This window comes from Drosophila subpulchrella, chromosome 3R (assembly GCF_014743375.2).
Source record: "Drosophila subpulchrella strain 33 F10 #4 breed RU33 chromosome 3R, RU_Dsub_v1.1 Primary Assembly, whole genome shotgun sequence".
In the NCBI taxonomy this organism is placed as follows: domain Eukaryota; kingdom Metazoa; phylum Arthropoda; class Insecta; order Diptera; family Drosophilidae; genus Drosophila; species Drosophila subpulchrella.
Window position 1 is genome coordinate 8,666,382 of NC_050609.1, and position 16,749 is coordinate 8,683,130.

At 37.4% G+C, this 16,749-nt stretch overlaps 1 protein-coding gene across 6 annotated transcripts in view; it reads right to left on the reverse strand.

Annotated features, from left to right (window-relative positions):
* The window catches only part of LOC119548151 (atrial natriuretic peptide receptor 1), a 41,768-nt gene that overhangs the window by 10,499 nt on the left and 14,520 nt on the right, over positions 1–16,749 (reverse strand). The window contains exons 1-2 of one of the 6 annotated variants that reach the window (XM_037855296.1): positions 7,934–8,079; positions 1,633–2,711 (exon numbers count right to left, since the gene is read on the reverse strand). The exons of 1 other annotated variant lie outside the window; for it this stretch is intronic. In XM_037855296.1, coding sequence (XP_037711224.1) covers positions 1,633–2,518 — 886 coding nt within the window. In that variant the 5' untranslated portion in view covers positions 2,519–2,711; positions 7,934–8,079. Of the gene's footprint in view, positions 1–1,632; positions 2,975–7,821; positions 8,080–16,749 lie in introns of those variants that run through there. 4 more of the 6 variants (XM_037855281.1, XM_037855289.1, XM_037855273.1 and 1 more) reach the window with 4 other exon arrangements.

The window sequence follows — 16,749 nt, forward strand, 5'->3', positions numbered from 1 at the left end:
TGCAGTATAAGATATTGTATTGACTCTTAAAATAAATAATAAATCAATTGGGGTAGCAATATAAATTTGTTTAAGCAATTAAAAGGCAATCGGAGTAAACAATGACTTCAGGAATATATCAAATTACCAATACAATTATTTTATAAGCTCGAAAGCTTATATTAAGAGTGAAAATATTTAAAATTAATTTCCTGAGCTGCAAATTCAATTGACAATAAATCATTTGATTATTAAAAATACAAATCACGTAAAGATTTATTTCAAAAATGTGTGATCACATTGGGGCACTTCAAAGAGAAAGTACGCTGCCCTTGAACTCAGTTCTATTGTTAGAAGTTCTCTCAATAAAAATTGTACTTTCTTTGTCGGCATCCCAAAAACAATATTTGACAGACAGAATTTCACTAGAAATTCCCGGCGCAATTTCATTACCATTATGTGTTATTTAAAAAGATATTAAATTTGCCAAAATTTATTGGAGGCAAATTAAATTAATAAATGCTGGGCTTTATATTTCTGTGATATTTAGGTTTGCCATTCAAACAAATAACTAAATTTTAATGCCTATTCATAATAATTAAAATGCCAATTTGATTAGTCACTATGTCGAGCGTATTCCCTAGTCGATTTCTACTAAAGGCCCCATCTTCTTTTTGGTTCGCATCGTTATCCCATTAAAATTCAATTAGCATAGATGTGTGATTCGAATTGGCGCGACTGCCGCACCAAATATGCATAACGATTGCAATTGTTCACTGTGTTAATTGCCAATAAACGAAATTAAATGAGCTGTAATTAAACAATAGCGTTCGATCGGATGGCAGGTGGCATGGCGACCATACGCTGCGTATGCGTGATATGCGTTGAATACATTTCGGTGCCTGTCATTTGGGCGTCACAGTTGACGGCTTCATAACTGCATCGTTTACCAATGATATAGGTTAATTAACAGCATTGATTCCCTGACAACATTCATCAAAATGTTACATTTCACTTTGCTAATAGCTGCCTGCAAACATTGCTCATACGTCCCATGGTACAAAGAGCACAGATGCCATCTATAAATAAAATCGAACTTATTTATTCACTAGCTGTTCGAAAATGAAATGCCCGTCCATTTCCTATCGCTTTGGTTTCTTGAACTTGTCTTTGTCACATTTGCCAAATATAATTAGATCGATTTCGCTTTCAATGCTGCACGCAATGGGGTTGGAAAGTTCAGGGTGGGTGTGCATTCTAAAATGCATTGGCAACTGAAATTGCAATTGCATCAGATGGCAAACGCAGCCGTCAAGGTTTCTGTCGGATCTTCATTACAGATATAATTGGCAAATAAGGTTGATATCAGTCTTCATATAAATTACAAATATATTAATTATAAAGAGTAGATTTGTAGCTGACGTAGCTTTTATGGGAAATGTTCTAAGTCTTTATAATATCTGTATCTGAACATATACTATTAAGTCACGCCTAATGTAAAAAATTGATTGAAGGCTACTTTATTAAAATGTATAGTTTCTTTGTATAGTCTTCTACTATTCCTTTTTCTGGGAAAATAATATCCATTTATGTTATTACTCTAAATATTTTTTACTATCATTTGCAGTTAAGTCTAAATTTTCCCCCACTTACTTCTCGTCTGCATGGCAACATTCTTGAGCATCCTCGTGATGTCCGCCTTGGTCCAGGTGGAGGTGTCGAATCCAAGCTGGTAGACGGAGTGCTCCTCGATGGTGTCGTGGATGGCGGCCAGGCAGAGGAAGCACACCGAGTTGCCCTTGACCTTGGCGTTCTCGTTCTGGTAAATCAACGCTGTCCTCGTCCAATTGAAGCTGTTGAGGATGGCCCGCACCACGTTGCCCAGATTGTTTACCTGGGCGCCCTTTAACCGGGTCAATGTGGAGTAGCTCTCGGATTTCTTGTTGAACTCCTTGGCATTGCCGCCGGTGGTGAGAACGGGCACTTGCCAGACATCCGCGTATCTTGAAATGGGGGCCAATACGTACTCGCAGGGTAGGCCGAACACGGCATTGACCTCTGGCCACTGGGTGTAGATCTCAAAGAAGCCAATGGGTCCATACTTCGAGGAGCAGAAGGTGTCCCGTGAGATCAGCTGTATATCGAAGTGGGTGCCACCCACGAAGCCCATTCGCTGGACATGCCGGATGCCCAGCTCCAGAACGGGTAGAACCTTGGGCATAATGCAGTCATTCTTGTTGTCCGACTCCACGGATGGCAGTAGGGCCACGAAGACCAGCTGCCTCCGGGCAGCCAGATGCCCATGGTTGATCATCGGGAAGCTGGGGAAGTGCTGGACCAACTCGGTGCTCTGTGACTTGTGGGAGTTCTTCGTCTCCGGCGTCTTGAAGCTGTGCTCATCGGAGCCGCCCCGGTCATCTGACCCCACCACTCCGCCCACGGACTCGGCATCGTAGAACCAGGCTGTACTGGGCAGTAGAAGACCCTGCAGCAGGCACAGGATCAGGAGGAGGCTCAGTCCTTGGCCAGCTTGGGGCATCTCGGAGTGAGGCAGAGCCTCTTCGCGGTTGATGTATTTTTTTTTGGCAATTTATTCTCCTTCTTGTTTGTCAGGCGTCGTTGCTCTTTGTCACTGATTTTGATCGCATTATTTATGCGTATGTTATTTTAATTTTTGTACATACAACCCTTCTTAACACTCGGCTCTCCTTTAATTCATTTTGCTTCGAAACCTGGGGCAAATTTGAATTTTTGTTTATTAATTGCACTGTTTTGTTTGGCTCAATTTTTATTAATCACCGACGATTGTTCAAATTTAATTATTCATCTCGGACTTTTCATTAGCAAACTGGTTCGTCGCACATGTTTCAACTCTTATTTTATTTTTTATTTTTGGCAATCGATTTTAATTAGCACTTTTACAGCAGGAAATTTTTGGCATTTATTTTGTGATTGTCTCTCTCCAATTTATTGAAGCATTCAAAGATGCTTAACGCTTGAGCACATGTAAATATATATGTATGAACAGCAGCCGCAGATGGCCATTGAATGGAAAGTCGAAAACTCAAAACAATATTTACTATTCGTATATTTTTAAATGCAACCCGTGAACAGCAGACCAAGGCGCATTGCAATTTTAGATGTTAAAACACTTGTGTGGGCATGCAAATTGTTTTCGGATCCACAATAACCAAATCGAATGGGATCGAAGTGAAGTTAACATTTAGACGTAGCCGAGACACACTTTCTGTGAAGTATTAGTATTTTCAATAAAGTTGGGAATAGAAAATCTAGCAAGAAAATTTGTCAATAACTTTCTTATTCTATAAAGGGTATCACAAAAGACTAAGAATAATTTGGTTATTTTTAGAAGAGCAACTTCGAACTGAATGAAGTAGTCATTCATACATATATGCAGATATTTGATAGATCTAGAAAGTCAAAGCGAATCGAACAAATATTTCACCTGCTATCTAAGCACATAAATTATTTAATACAAAGTAAAACCATTGGAGTTTCTACTTCGAGTAACAACAAAATTGGCTAATTAAGATGCAAAAAAATTATATATATAATTCAGTTTAAACAAACCCGACTGACATCTTTTTCGGTTTGAACTTTGTGTGTACAAAATACACGAAATAATTGATTGAGAGTCGTAAACAAAATGTAATTTTTTAAAACCCACTCCAAGCTGACAACGCATTTAAAAACAAAAGGGCTAAAAATAAACCGAAATGCGGTATTTAAAATTCTCTTGACCTTCACCTGTGCGGGTTAATATTTTGTTTTTGTGCTGACACGTATTCGAGTGGCTTATTTTCTCGCTTGAATATTACAAAATCGCTAAGCATATATGTTCCCCTAGATTACAAATTCGTTGCAAATTTAACGGCAATTAGGAATGTAAGTAAAGAACGTGAAGAATTGCTTTGTTGACAGCAGAGGGCAGAAGATTCGACATATAATACCCCAATCGCTTTATTGGGGACAGTTCCTGGTCTCCAGCTCAAGTTCGGTTAACTCTTGACCAATTTTCCCATTCGCCGATTATCAACACGGCTATCCGTTAATTAAACTTCTTTCGAAAATACGACACGAAAATAAATCTTTTTTATAGCTAAAAATAGCCCCACACAAAACAAAGCCCTCCAAGGCATTCAAATGTAGCGAAAAAAAACGTCTAAGACAAACAAACAATGGTAATAAATACAATGAGGCGAAGAAAGAGTGGACACAATACCATTCGCCTTTAAAAAATATAGAAAAAAATATTAAAGCTCCGTAATGATGCCCAACGGCGTAGTTGATTCTGTTTTTCTTTTTTATATTAAGACTTCGGAATCGGGCTTAAAGTGTTTTCTGTTATGATTTGCGGCAGTCTAAGCTGTAAAATTAGTTATCCTCTTCCTTAATTACACCCCAGGCACTTTTAATCATATAAATGTTGATTGAGACCTGAATCCGATTTCCAAGGTAGGCCGATTGGACAATTCGTCAAATGCCAAAAATTACAAGAAATATGGGTCAATTAGAGACTTGAGCTGCTGCTCTCCCCGGAGATTTCGGAGTGGAGAATGTAGAGTGTTTTATTCCATGTATTTCGTTTTTCTGCATTGTTTTTCATTGATTTTTTATTATTTTTTTGTGGGCTTAAAATTTGTACGCTATTAATTTGAGTATTTTTAGATCTCAAGAGTCTACACGTGCCATGGATTAACGCAGCGAACCCCGCGATCTCCAGCTGTTTGTGGCTCAATCAGGTGGCAGTCGACACACGCAAAAAATTATAAACAAATTTTAAGTTTTTAGATAATATAACAAATATTTTAATTTTGGGTTTACTAACAAAATTTTAATTTGCTAATGTATTATAAAATTGTATGTATTTCTAAACAACAATCAATGCAATTCCCTAATCATTATTTTAATATTTTGAAAATTTGCTTTTACCAACTTGGTGCTATATCATCTTTTATATCCCATTTTTCTCTGTGTAAAAAAGTCTTGAGATGCCGTTAGGCCTCTGGGCCCCCACAGTGCCTCAATAGACAAATGATTTATGAGGTTTTAATCTATAATTCGCCCATTTCGTTGGCCCAAACTCGCGATAGGTATCAGTCAGCTATCCAGCTGTTCATCGGCTTATGCTAATTCGCTTATTTGTTTCTCTCACCTCTGACTAATGAAGTTCACGCTTTATTAATAGGTTGTTTAACTGGCAAACTGGTCAACGGGCCAACCGGCCAACTGACCAGCAAGTCAAACGTCACCTGTCGTTTTGTTGGGGCTATTTTTAGAGCGTAAACCCCAGTCCACCGCCGTATTCCCCGGATCCCCCGGCATTTTTGCTGTCATCGACTTGGTCATGTTGCTTAATTACTTTTCGTAGCTGAAACTATGCAAATAAACCGTCGCTGATTTGCTTTCCATTTTGTACAAGCTGACAATTTGGAACCGTTAGCTGTCGTTAAGTCGATCATTTAGGTAATTAAAAAATTAGTTCTAATGGTTATTTATGGTTCGTACGTCGGACTGGGTTGAAAGATTCATTCATGTTTCTCATTTTAAGTTGGCTTAAACGGGCTTAACTTCATTCATATTAATTAAAATTATCAGAAATAGGTTTTAAGGGTATTATCAAGTCGATTTTTTTTACTCATCTTAATAGCCTTCTTTGCGGTCATTACTACTCTCTTTATTTGTTGGCTAATATTTTTGTTTTGGTTCCTTCTCAGTGGGCTTTGTGCTGGCCAAGCTGATTTTGTTGTTTTAATTTTTTTGGTGCGAGAAATATGAGCTGCATATTTTGTGAGTAGTTTTTTATTTTTAGCTGTACTTGAAGAAAATGAAAACACAATTGAACGCCGCGTAATACTCAGAGTTAGGTAATCGAAGGCGTAATTGCGGTGGCATTGTTCTCAAGAATTGGGCAAAGCCATATTTAATTATTAGGAAGCGTTCCTTAAAGATTTGGTTAGCTCATTAGTTGTATAAATGAAAATCTCATGGAAGTGATACCCATCAGGCAATTACTGTACTCATTTACATCACCGCCATGTGATTATCAATCAACTGAATTAGCCATTAACATGTTTTGATTCACCCCAGACACCTGAGACAGGTGACTGAGTGAGCATAAATTAAGTGCACTTTCCGTAGGCGTTTTAATTGCACATTGCTCACTCACCCGCCAGCTGAAAGTGTTCCATTTACAAGGAGACTTTTTACAAATATTTACGGAGAATGTTTATTTTCGCACATCGCACACTTTATGCTGTGAAAATCGAACAAACGAAAAAAACCAAAACAAAACTGTGAACATGAAAACAAAGTGCGAGCAATGCTGAAAATTCCATTTAGAAATCGAATAACATAAAGCGGGAACTATGGTTAAAGCAATAGCATTTGGGATACTCTAGTCAATTTAAATATTACCTATGGGTCCTGAAATTATTATAATAATAATTGGAGTTTAATCCTGAAGTTATTCTAATAATTAAAATGTTTGCTTAGTTCAATAATTCTTAAAACATAAGCAACCAAACTGTGTTATTTTTTAATTTAAAGTTTTAAGACATTTCTTAATTTAAGATAATAATTATAAAGATTTTAAAAAAATTTCTTACACATGAGTAAAGAAAAAAAAAGGACCAAAGATAAAAAAAATTAATTTGTATGTGCTTAATTTGTTTAACTACCTCAAGGGAGTATTAATATTATTTTAATGCTCAGATATGTTTTAAGCATTTCCGCCACAATAAATAAAACCTATTTCTAGACCCCCGACAAATTTTCAAGATACACCATTTCGAATAGCTTGACATGAGCCGTAAAAATTGCACAAATTGTATTTTAAGTTCCGCACGTCTGTCAGCATTGCCGGTTCATCGAGTGGACCCATCTCCCTGCCCCAGTGGATTCCATTCCCTTAGGATGTGTCCACTTCGCATCGATAGTTTAAATAGTATTTCCACTCCGCGTTGTTCTTTGTCAGAGGGTTTTTCGGCAGGGAATACTGTCTTTTTAAATGCAATATCCCGACATACTGGCCAAGCTATAAATATTGCTGGGGAACAGCAATTAAACGAACCCAAAAACGAAACCTGAAAAGTACGCAAACCAAATATTCCAAATATAACATGCAGGTTGAACCCCCAATTTTTGTTTTCAAGCAGCAAACACGTTTGGCTACTGCGACTGGAATATCTGGCTACTGGCAAAGTATTTTGTTTGCTTGGGGGCAATTACAAATATTAAGAAGGGGGCCAAACACATCAGGGAACACTTGAATTTGCACAAACTTAAAGCGTTTCTAGAATTCTATTTTATTTTTGCTGCCATAAAAGAGCCAAATAAATTTAATTTAATTACTGAAACTCCGTTCATTCATTAAACAGTGCATTTAGGCAAAGGATAAATCAAATTAAATTTTAGTGAACAGCCGTGGCAGGCTTGGGTCATTAATCAACATTATTTGTTTACACAATAAACTGAAATGGCAAACAAATCGAGGATGACAAATAAATCAAAGCAAATTCCATAGATATTGGCAAAATAAATCTAAGTAGAAGCAGAACGATTGTGGTCAGTGTTTGAAATTGAATTTTTGGGGCTCATCTGATGGATTAACACTAATATCGATGCGACCCCATGTGTTTATGGTGAACATGGGTTAAGCACTTCATTTCACTTTTGTTTTCGCCAACCGGCTGATTGCCCACAATTTTCCATTTCAATTTCACTTTTTATTTTATTGTGTCAAAAGTTTATTTATATCTTGTTTTCTCTCTCGCTGGCTGCACATTTCTCAAGATCCAATTGTGTGCCTTCATTATTTACTTTTAATTATGCGCTTTTTATCTTATCGCGTTGTTGTTATTTCTACAGCTGCTATTGGCAAGCCAATATCACTGAGCATACAGTGTAGAATAATGTGTGCACTCGAAAAAACCTCGAAAAGCCGTAGTCATTTGAGTAAAACTGAGTATTTGCGAATTTGGAAAACGCGAGTCTTCTGAGAGGTTTTCCCGTCGTCGTCTTTCGATTTTCTGCGATGCGTGCCGTGCGCCGTTTTCTGAGCGCTTCGCACACGCTCGACTCGCCAAACCGAACTGAACGCCCGATTGCGAAGCGGAATCCAAATCGCCCGCCGATTCCGCCGCTGAACTCGGGCGGAGAAGTCGGCGGCGACGGCGGCAGAACTGCGGCCGCGGCAGCGACGCCGGCTGCTGCGCACCCGATCTGCATTATTTTTATTATACCATTTCTTTACCCTACTCAAACTCGTTTTTTTTATCATTTTTAAACCATCTTGATAACGAAAAACGTAGACTTTAAGGAAATAATAGGTCAAAATCCTATTGCTTCAACAAAATAAGAATATTTGATCTGCAATAAATCTTATTAAGACTGTTCTATTATCTCTCTGCCTTTACCAAGATCCAATATCTATGTATACACCTTTAAGAACAAAGAAAAAGACCTTAAACCTGATTTTATAACACAAACTAAAGACCTTGACTGTATGCTACTTAGTAATCAAGTATTAAAGTTAATTTCAATAACTCTTAAGGAGTAAGTTTTTTTAAATTACAGGTACCACTTGTTTTACCATGATTCAATACCTTTATACACTTACATTACTTTGTAATCCCGTATTCGTTTACAGAAGTTTGTTTTTAATAGTTTAATGAAACGAAAATTCAGCAATAATCGGTTTCACTCAAGATATAGGATATAATTATAATATCAAGTCTTAGTTTTGGTTTATTAATTATGATTTAACAAGTTTTTATATATTTTTAGAATTAACTTAAATAATGAATTAGTAAGTAATCAAAATTTTGTTGAATTTATCACAAAGAAGAAGAAATCCTTTTAAATAAACCTGATTACTACATTTGAGTTGTTATTTCATGCCGAAACTAAACTCATTTGAGCAGTTCATAAATGCTTTGGGAAAACCGTATGTTCCCAAAATCCTCTTTTCCTGGCTGTTGTATTGCTTTCAAAAATCAATTCATGACTACTTTTCGATCGCAGATGAATAATAAATCATAATCAACTCAGAGTCTTGGGAGCAGGCATGTGTTCAAACTAAAAGCTGTTGCCCCTTTGCCCTGAACTCTCACCGGGCTGCATGTATTCCAGTATATGCCTGTTGTCCATTACATTCGCAAATCCAATTTGAATTTCAACTACGGAGCAGATACACTCGTCGGCTGTCCCTCGTCCTTTTGGCTTAGATTACACACAGGCATACATGGAATGGACGTATAGTACGCATACGCAGCGTGGTACGCATAAAGTGTTGGGCTCTGGGCTCCTCAGGTCCATCCTCTTTCATATTTCAGTTTTATTTCTGTTCTCCCACCTCACTTTCGCTTGGTTTTCCACATTTCAAGCACTTGAACTTAATAAATCACTGGGATGAGACAGAAATTTCGGTTGGAGATGGGTGCGAATGAAATGCACTTGTTGCCCATCATTTTATCTTTGTCACGCTGAGGGTTTACTTTTTCATAATTGTTTGCCATACATTCGAGTTAGTAGTGCCAGCAATTTTTGGGTTAAACCAGATGGTACGAGTAGAATGCCTTTGTGCATAACCAATTGTGGCACTCAGCCCATCAGGTTGCAGCCCATAAATTAGATTTTTCCGGCCACGCATCAATTTCAATGCCACTTCGCTGGTGCAATTTCCTGTTTAGGCCGTTGGTTGGCTTTCCTGTTTGAAAAGATAAGCAGCTAAGGGCTATCAAAAGGAAATCTATTAGTTTGACTCCCGATTGATGCCATTGATGGATGGTTGGATAGGCGACTTAAGTCGGCTACTGCTGAAGCCCAGTATTGATTTTCGATTTTCCTCACAGGGGATTTAAGTCTCATTCTCTCTATCTCTTTTGGTCCTTTTGAAATTGAAATTAAATTAAATTCCTATTCATTTTTGCCAGCCACTTGGCGCTCATCTTTATATTCAGCGAGGACTTTTACATTAACATTTCAGTGGCTCAGCAATCCATATAAATTGTCAATAAAGCGCAAATGAGTCAAATGAAGTTGCCTGGTAAAAATGTTAAGGATGCCTCTGTCCACTGCCGTCTGTCCAAGTTCCTTCCGGCGAATGGAAATGGCTGCCGTCGTCAAAGAAAGGTTGGGTGGGGAAAAAAAAGATGAAAAACTGCTGCGTGAATGCCATTGAGCAGAGGGCAAGCTGTAGAATGCCAATGTTGATTGCTCCGGACAAGGACACGACCGGAAAAAGCACAATGACTGGCTTAAGGGACATTCCCCCCTCAGCCCTGCAGAACATAAACATTAAAGGGAAATTGAATCGATTCTTAAAGCATTATTCTTATTGAAATTAATAAATAAAAAGAGTTAATGCCGGGCTATTTCCCGCGTTTCCTGCTTATTGCATTGCTCATACGCCGCGTTGGCTGCACTCAATAAGCGACATGCCTGCGGCTCCCGTTCGATGTGTGTGTGCGAATGTGAATGGGCGTACGTGTGTCATTGTGTCTAGCTGCGAGTGTGTGCGTGGGCGGAACGCTGCCAGCAGTGACTGTAAATGAAAACAACAAACATTTCCCGGAATGTCTATAGCGATGGCGAGTGAGAACCCTAACGACTGAATATACCATACCCTTTCCATGGCAAACTATCCTGCAAACTCATTGTGAGCCCTCAAAGGTAGGCTATTAAAAGGGTTCAATTGTTACGGACTTTCGGATGAATTTGAACGACTACTGTGAGGTATTTATTGTAGCGTAAGTAAAAATAACAATAATATTATAAAGAAGCAGCTATTAATTTCCTAAGATTTTATACGTTTTTTCTTTCATTTGCAATGATTTTAAGGGATTTTTGGAAGAGCAAAATATGTATCTCCCATGCTATTCAGCCAATCAATACTTCATTTATATTATACATTTTTAAAAATATTATGAAACTTCTAAACTTAAAAAATTAATAAATAACCGATTATCTCAACTTACTTAATACCAAAAAGTTAAATAACAATTCTCGCTTGAAAAATTATGGATATGAAAATGAGGTATGTGAAACTTAAATGTGTCACTTTGATATATTCTGGTTCTATCTTATAAGCATATTAAATAATTTTATATTTGTTTAGATAGACTGAAAAGATAATGTTTATCGGTGAATACGATAATACCAATGAATTAGGTTAATAATAAAATATTGATCAGCCTAAAGTCTAAGTAGCTACGTCTGCTTTAGTTTTTAACTTTAAATAAATAAAATATAATGAATCTCTAAGGCCCTTGCTTGCCCAAAGAAAAATGCCAAAGATTACATCCATAGTACATGACCCCAGTTGCCATCCAATAAAATATGTGATTCCTTTGCCTTTACAAGAAATAGAATCAAAGGGATTCCACAGTTCGTCCCGGCAATAAAGGGCAGCAGGACGGCAAATCTCACAAACAACTCTTTTACAAGTCGATGTCTAACCCACATTCTATCGCCGCCCAAGTGTTTGCAGCAATTGTGCTACGATCCCACTGCCATCCGGCATACATGTGTGTGAAATCCTGCATATGACAGACCAGACAGCCAGCTGATGTTTCTGTGTTTTTCTGATTTAATTGTTCGAGCAATTAAGTTGAGCCAGCTCCCAGGTGGGAGTTCCTGGCCATTTAGAGTTCCTTTGTTCAATTAGTATTATAAGAGTTCGTCTATAGTTTACTCTCAATAGCTGGTAACTGGGCAACGTAATTGCAGCATACTTGAGCCTTTGAGCGACCTAACGAGCTGAAAGTATATGGGATGGAAAGCGAAACAATGGCAGAAATTTATAATTAATTCTATTTGCATCTTCGTGCCAAAGGTTGCCGCGATGCCTCGTCCTTTTTGCAAAGTTTTCGAAAACTTTTCCGGGCACTAACCTAATGTTGTGAAGGGTGGCGACGGTATCAAAACTTTGGCTCCGTCAGAGTCGGAAAAATTGTAAGGAAAAATTCAGTGCATCCTTAGGCGCAATCATGCAGCAAAGTCTACACAAAGTGAATTTTCCAGCACCCTCGCTCTCTCTCTCTTTCATTATATACCTATTTCCCTATCGCTTTCCCGCTTTTCACTTGTGGGTGTGACTGTTTTCCAGCTTAGCCGTGTGCTTGTGGGTGTGCCAGATCTGTCAGATTGTCTGTGTGGTCGGTGGCAGTTGCCACTGTGCCAACCGCATATCAGCATTGCAAACTATAGCCAAAGCCCCAAAATGGCTTCAAAATATGACTTTTTAATACCCTGAAAAGGCGAGAGCATCCTTAATTGGGGGAAGGACCAACTTTTGCCATAATTCTGGGAGTTTGTCAGGGCTTAAACGATACGAATGGTATATACTTTGGGGTCTGTATGTTAGAGATCTATGTTTGCTGTTTAAATCACTAAACATTAAGTAAGGGCCTTATGAAACTTTATTGATATTTGACTTAGTGACTGGCCTTATCAAAAAAAGTCCTGGTAACCTAGAGAAGAACAAATCTAGCACTGAAGAACATTTTAGGGATCAATAAAGTTATTTATGTTAAAGATCCCTTGACTTTTTAAAATATATTTTGTCGGTCAAAAGTGAAGCCAGTGGTCATATGGGCTTCAGTTCCACTTCTAATTTATTTTCATGTACGCTATTTTGAATTAAGAAATCCCATAAAAGTAGAAGTAAGATCCTTGGAAAACGTTTTGTAACAAATTTGTCAACACCCTTCTGATGAAGTAAATACTTCACAGATAAATAAGAACGAAAGTGGTTCCCCTTCAGAAACAAATGAAGTAAGGGAACTTCCGAAGCTTCGCCAATTTCTCTGAAGTGAATTTACACTTCGTTAGATTTTGCCAAATTTGATTCGGGTCTCAGATGGGGGACTGAGCGATGATGGCCACATCTGCTGTCGGCATTATTACCCAGCTCAGTGCTGTTAATGATGCACTGCGGCTGGCTGACAGGCAGTTTGGCCATGACACCGACCACATAGTCACCTCTTTCACCCTTCTTTCGGTCCAAGCCCCACAGAAGGGTCCGGAAATTTATAGTTTTGCCACTTTAACGATTTCCACTATACCGCAGTGCCCGGAGGAGCATGAAATTATTGAAAAACTCATCTACTCTATATGGCAAATTGAAACTTTTCTCGTTTGGACCTTGCCAATGCAATTAATTAGTCGGATAAATTAAAAGGGGCTTGAAAAATGCTTCTTGTGGTAAAACTGAAAAGTGTAAAATAATATATCTCTTGGGCTAATTGGTAGGCATTTTGCAGATTATAATGTGATTTAAGTGCGATAAATTTCAAATATTTTTGTGGCTCCAGTGCCTCAGTTAATACCAATTATCTTGTTTTTACGTTGATGACTACGAAACTTTTGCTTAGGTAAATCTGGACTGTAAACATTTTAGTGAAACTTTTCTCAAATTTCATTAAATGCTGTTGGCTCCAGAAGTTGAACAAATATACATCAGAAGCATTTGTGGAAGCTCAAATGCATGACCTCGTAAGGAAAAAAACTGTTTTTGGGTGCCAATTACATAGGGAAAACAAGGCAAACGGCCAAAAAGTATGTTAAACCGTTTTTATGATTGCCTTCGCATTTGCATTTCGTGGCTGCCTTTGATTGGTGAAATGTGCGGGAAAACAACATGCAATTATATATTTTATGTGCAATTTGTGTCTGATTCCATTTTAATTTTCTAATTAGCAGACAGCAACTAGGGAATGTCTGAGAGTTTGGCTTAGCCAATTTATGAATAACATAAATTAATGAATCAAATGGATATGCCTTAGGCACTGCTCACAAATAATAATTAAAATGCAACACGATTAAAAATATGATACATTTACAAAGGGGTATTAGTAAGCTGCTTATTCAGGACTTAAAAACCTAATAAAATTGTAGCTAGATTTGTATTTAGACTAAGAGAGTATGTTTAAATTAAAATATTTATTTGGTGTTCTATAGATTAAGGTTCTTTCTGCGTGCAAATGATATTTAATGATTTATTTTCCTAACTTCGGCTTAGAAAGTCAAAACAACCTAGGATAGCCTTAAAAAATTTGCGTTTATTTAGGTTGCCTCAAAACAAAAGCCAAAGCTTTGGGCTGAAATGGTTTGGTTGAGAAGGTTTGTTTTGTGATTTTCGACATTTGAATAATTGATTAAGGCACGGGTTCAATTCGGTCATGGGGTCGTTGTTTGTCATATTGATAGCCTTGTTTTCGATACATACTCATTTATTTATAACTAGAGCCTATACTCCACGCATGCAGTTCGTTTTCGCATTAAATGTCAAACAGTTGCAAATTATATTGCATTCCCAATGGGACTTCTCGTGAAAATTGGCACAACTTTAATTGGATTTCTGCTTAACTTTTGTGTGTCGCCTAAGAACGTTAAATTGAGCTAAAGGGTTTTATGAATTTGTCCTTGGCATCATGGGGTCATCGTTTTGTTCTTATTGGCAAAACATTTTGGTATCTGTTAGAGGAAACTGAGGGTCCTATGAAATATTTGCATAATGTAAAATTCCATACATTTTGGTTTAATGTCATCCAAAATGTTTTACTCATAGTGGAAACTTACAGCCAAGTAGTGCCTTAACATACCCTTTAGTTACGATAATTCAAATCTTATTTTTGCTGATTGGAAATTTAATAAAAATCTCATGAAAAAATAACATCTCCTATACCAAACTTTTTAATTCTATTAATGGGGAAAAATACTGCATTTTATATTAAATTATGTATGTGTAAAAAATATAAATGCATGGTTTTTGCGGTGACAAAGCAAAGTTCGGATTTAATTACAACTACGAGCAACCCTGATTTTTCCCACCGACAATGCAAACTTTATTTAGGTGCTATCTACGCTCGAGGAACCCACAACAAACATGTCAGATGTGTTATTCGGCGGTAAAATGGTACAATTTGAATTTAATTTTGTCTTGTAAAAAATGATTAGAGCGACAGCGAGGTAAACTAATTTGCATACATGCATGGCGGTGTGTTTGCTGAAAGAGGTGGAAATCGAGTCTGGGGATGGGGCAGCCCATTGTGTTGCCAGTTAATGAGGTTTACAGTGTGTTCCTGGAGCTCACTCCCTGTAACTGGGTTGCATGCAGCCGGAACTTTTGTTGCCACAACATGGCAGCTTGCATTTTGCAGCTTCGAGCTTCGAGTACAATGTAATTCATAACCGAGTCTCAGTTTGAGGACGGCAAATAAATGTTGAAATGTGAAGTGTTTTTATTGGTAGAGTTCCGTTTAAGGATGCCCTGAAATGTGCATTAAAATACGTTCTCAGCATGACACAAAATTAAATGAAAATGTAAAACTTTTCGCCTGGCTTAAACAGGATAATCAGCTGCGAACATGGCTTTTCACTCAGCGATTCTAATTGTATGCATTAAAATGAAAGTTTTTCCAATTCTAACACCCTCCCATTTTCAGCTGGGTGTTGCTTTTATCTGACAGTTGGAACCTTAACGTTTAATTTGCTCCAAAGCCTCCATTCAGCTGGAAACAAAATTGTTATTTCAGGCAGTTGGGCAGGAAAACTACTAAAGTAACAAAAAGTGAGAAATAAATTAGGTATGAAAATGAAGCTGTCAATAAACTTAGCTCAACTAGCAAATTTCCAAACAAATATTTGTAGGACTTAATCCCATTTTCCAGTCAGCAAAGTGCTGGCAAACACAATTAGTTGAGTGCTTGGCATTCCTCAAAAAGATTCTTGCATTTTTGCGTTGGCCAAAAGTTTTCACGAAGAGCTGCTAAAGTTTCCGGCACACAGTTCCGCAGATAAGAGCTTCATTTAATGGTATGATTGTTTCAAATTTCTAGTGGAATTCATTTGATTTTCCTTTATTTTTTCGGTCTTTCAGTCTCGATTTTTGCCATTTCGTTACACTGATGAAAACACAATTTTCCGCTATCTGACAACCGACAGCTTAGCATATGCAGACAGACGCAAGTCGAGTTTCGGTGGGTAAAAGGGATATTTATAAAATTGACATGTGAAATGGTGCGAAAATCCGTTGAAAGGTTATCAGCAAAACTGTCCCATTGTTCTCGTGTGCTTGCATTAAAAATAAAACGGAAGGTAAAAATGGAAGGTGCTACAGGGAAACACTACGGCTTTGGACAAATTTAAGTTGAGTTTAACCAGACTGCTGAGTAATGCCCAAACAAAAGGGAGGATTTTAGAAAGCTGCCCCCAAAATAATAAATTACATTGAACGCGTTTTATTGCATACTTGCAGGGGCACTGCAAGATTTCCCCGTTGTGTCCTACAGATTTGGGTGAAAAAATAGTAGATGGTGATGAAAAAATGGAACAAGTGGGGAGATTTTGCAGGCATTTATTAATCATGGTATGCAATTACTCAAAATATTAAATGAATAACAGAATTTGCTTATGACAGCCTGTCAGTTCTCACCTGAAGAGCTCTTTAAATATTTAAGTATGAAAACACACCGCTTTCTCATTTTCATACAACCGTTCTATAGGAAATAGTTTCCATGCAGATTCATGGGTTCAAAAAATATCAGGGGTGCCACAGAAATCATTATTATTTTAAATTTACTTTATAATGTCATTTAAGGAGTCTAAAAGTATGCAACAATATATTTAAAACTCCCAAGTACAATGAATTCATTCAGAAAGAGGACAGTCCTTTATTCACTGTATATTTTAAGACACACGAAATGATATTTAAAAGTGATTTCGAAACATCTTTAATTTTTGAAT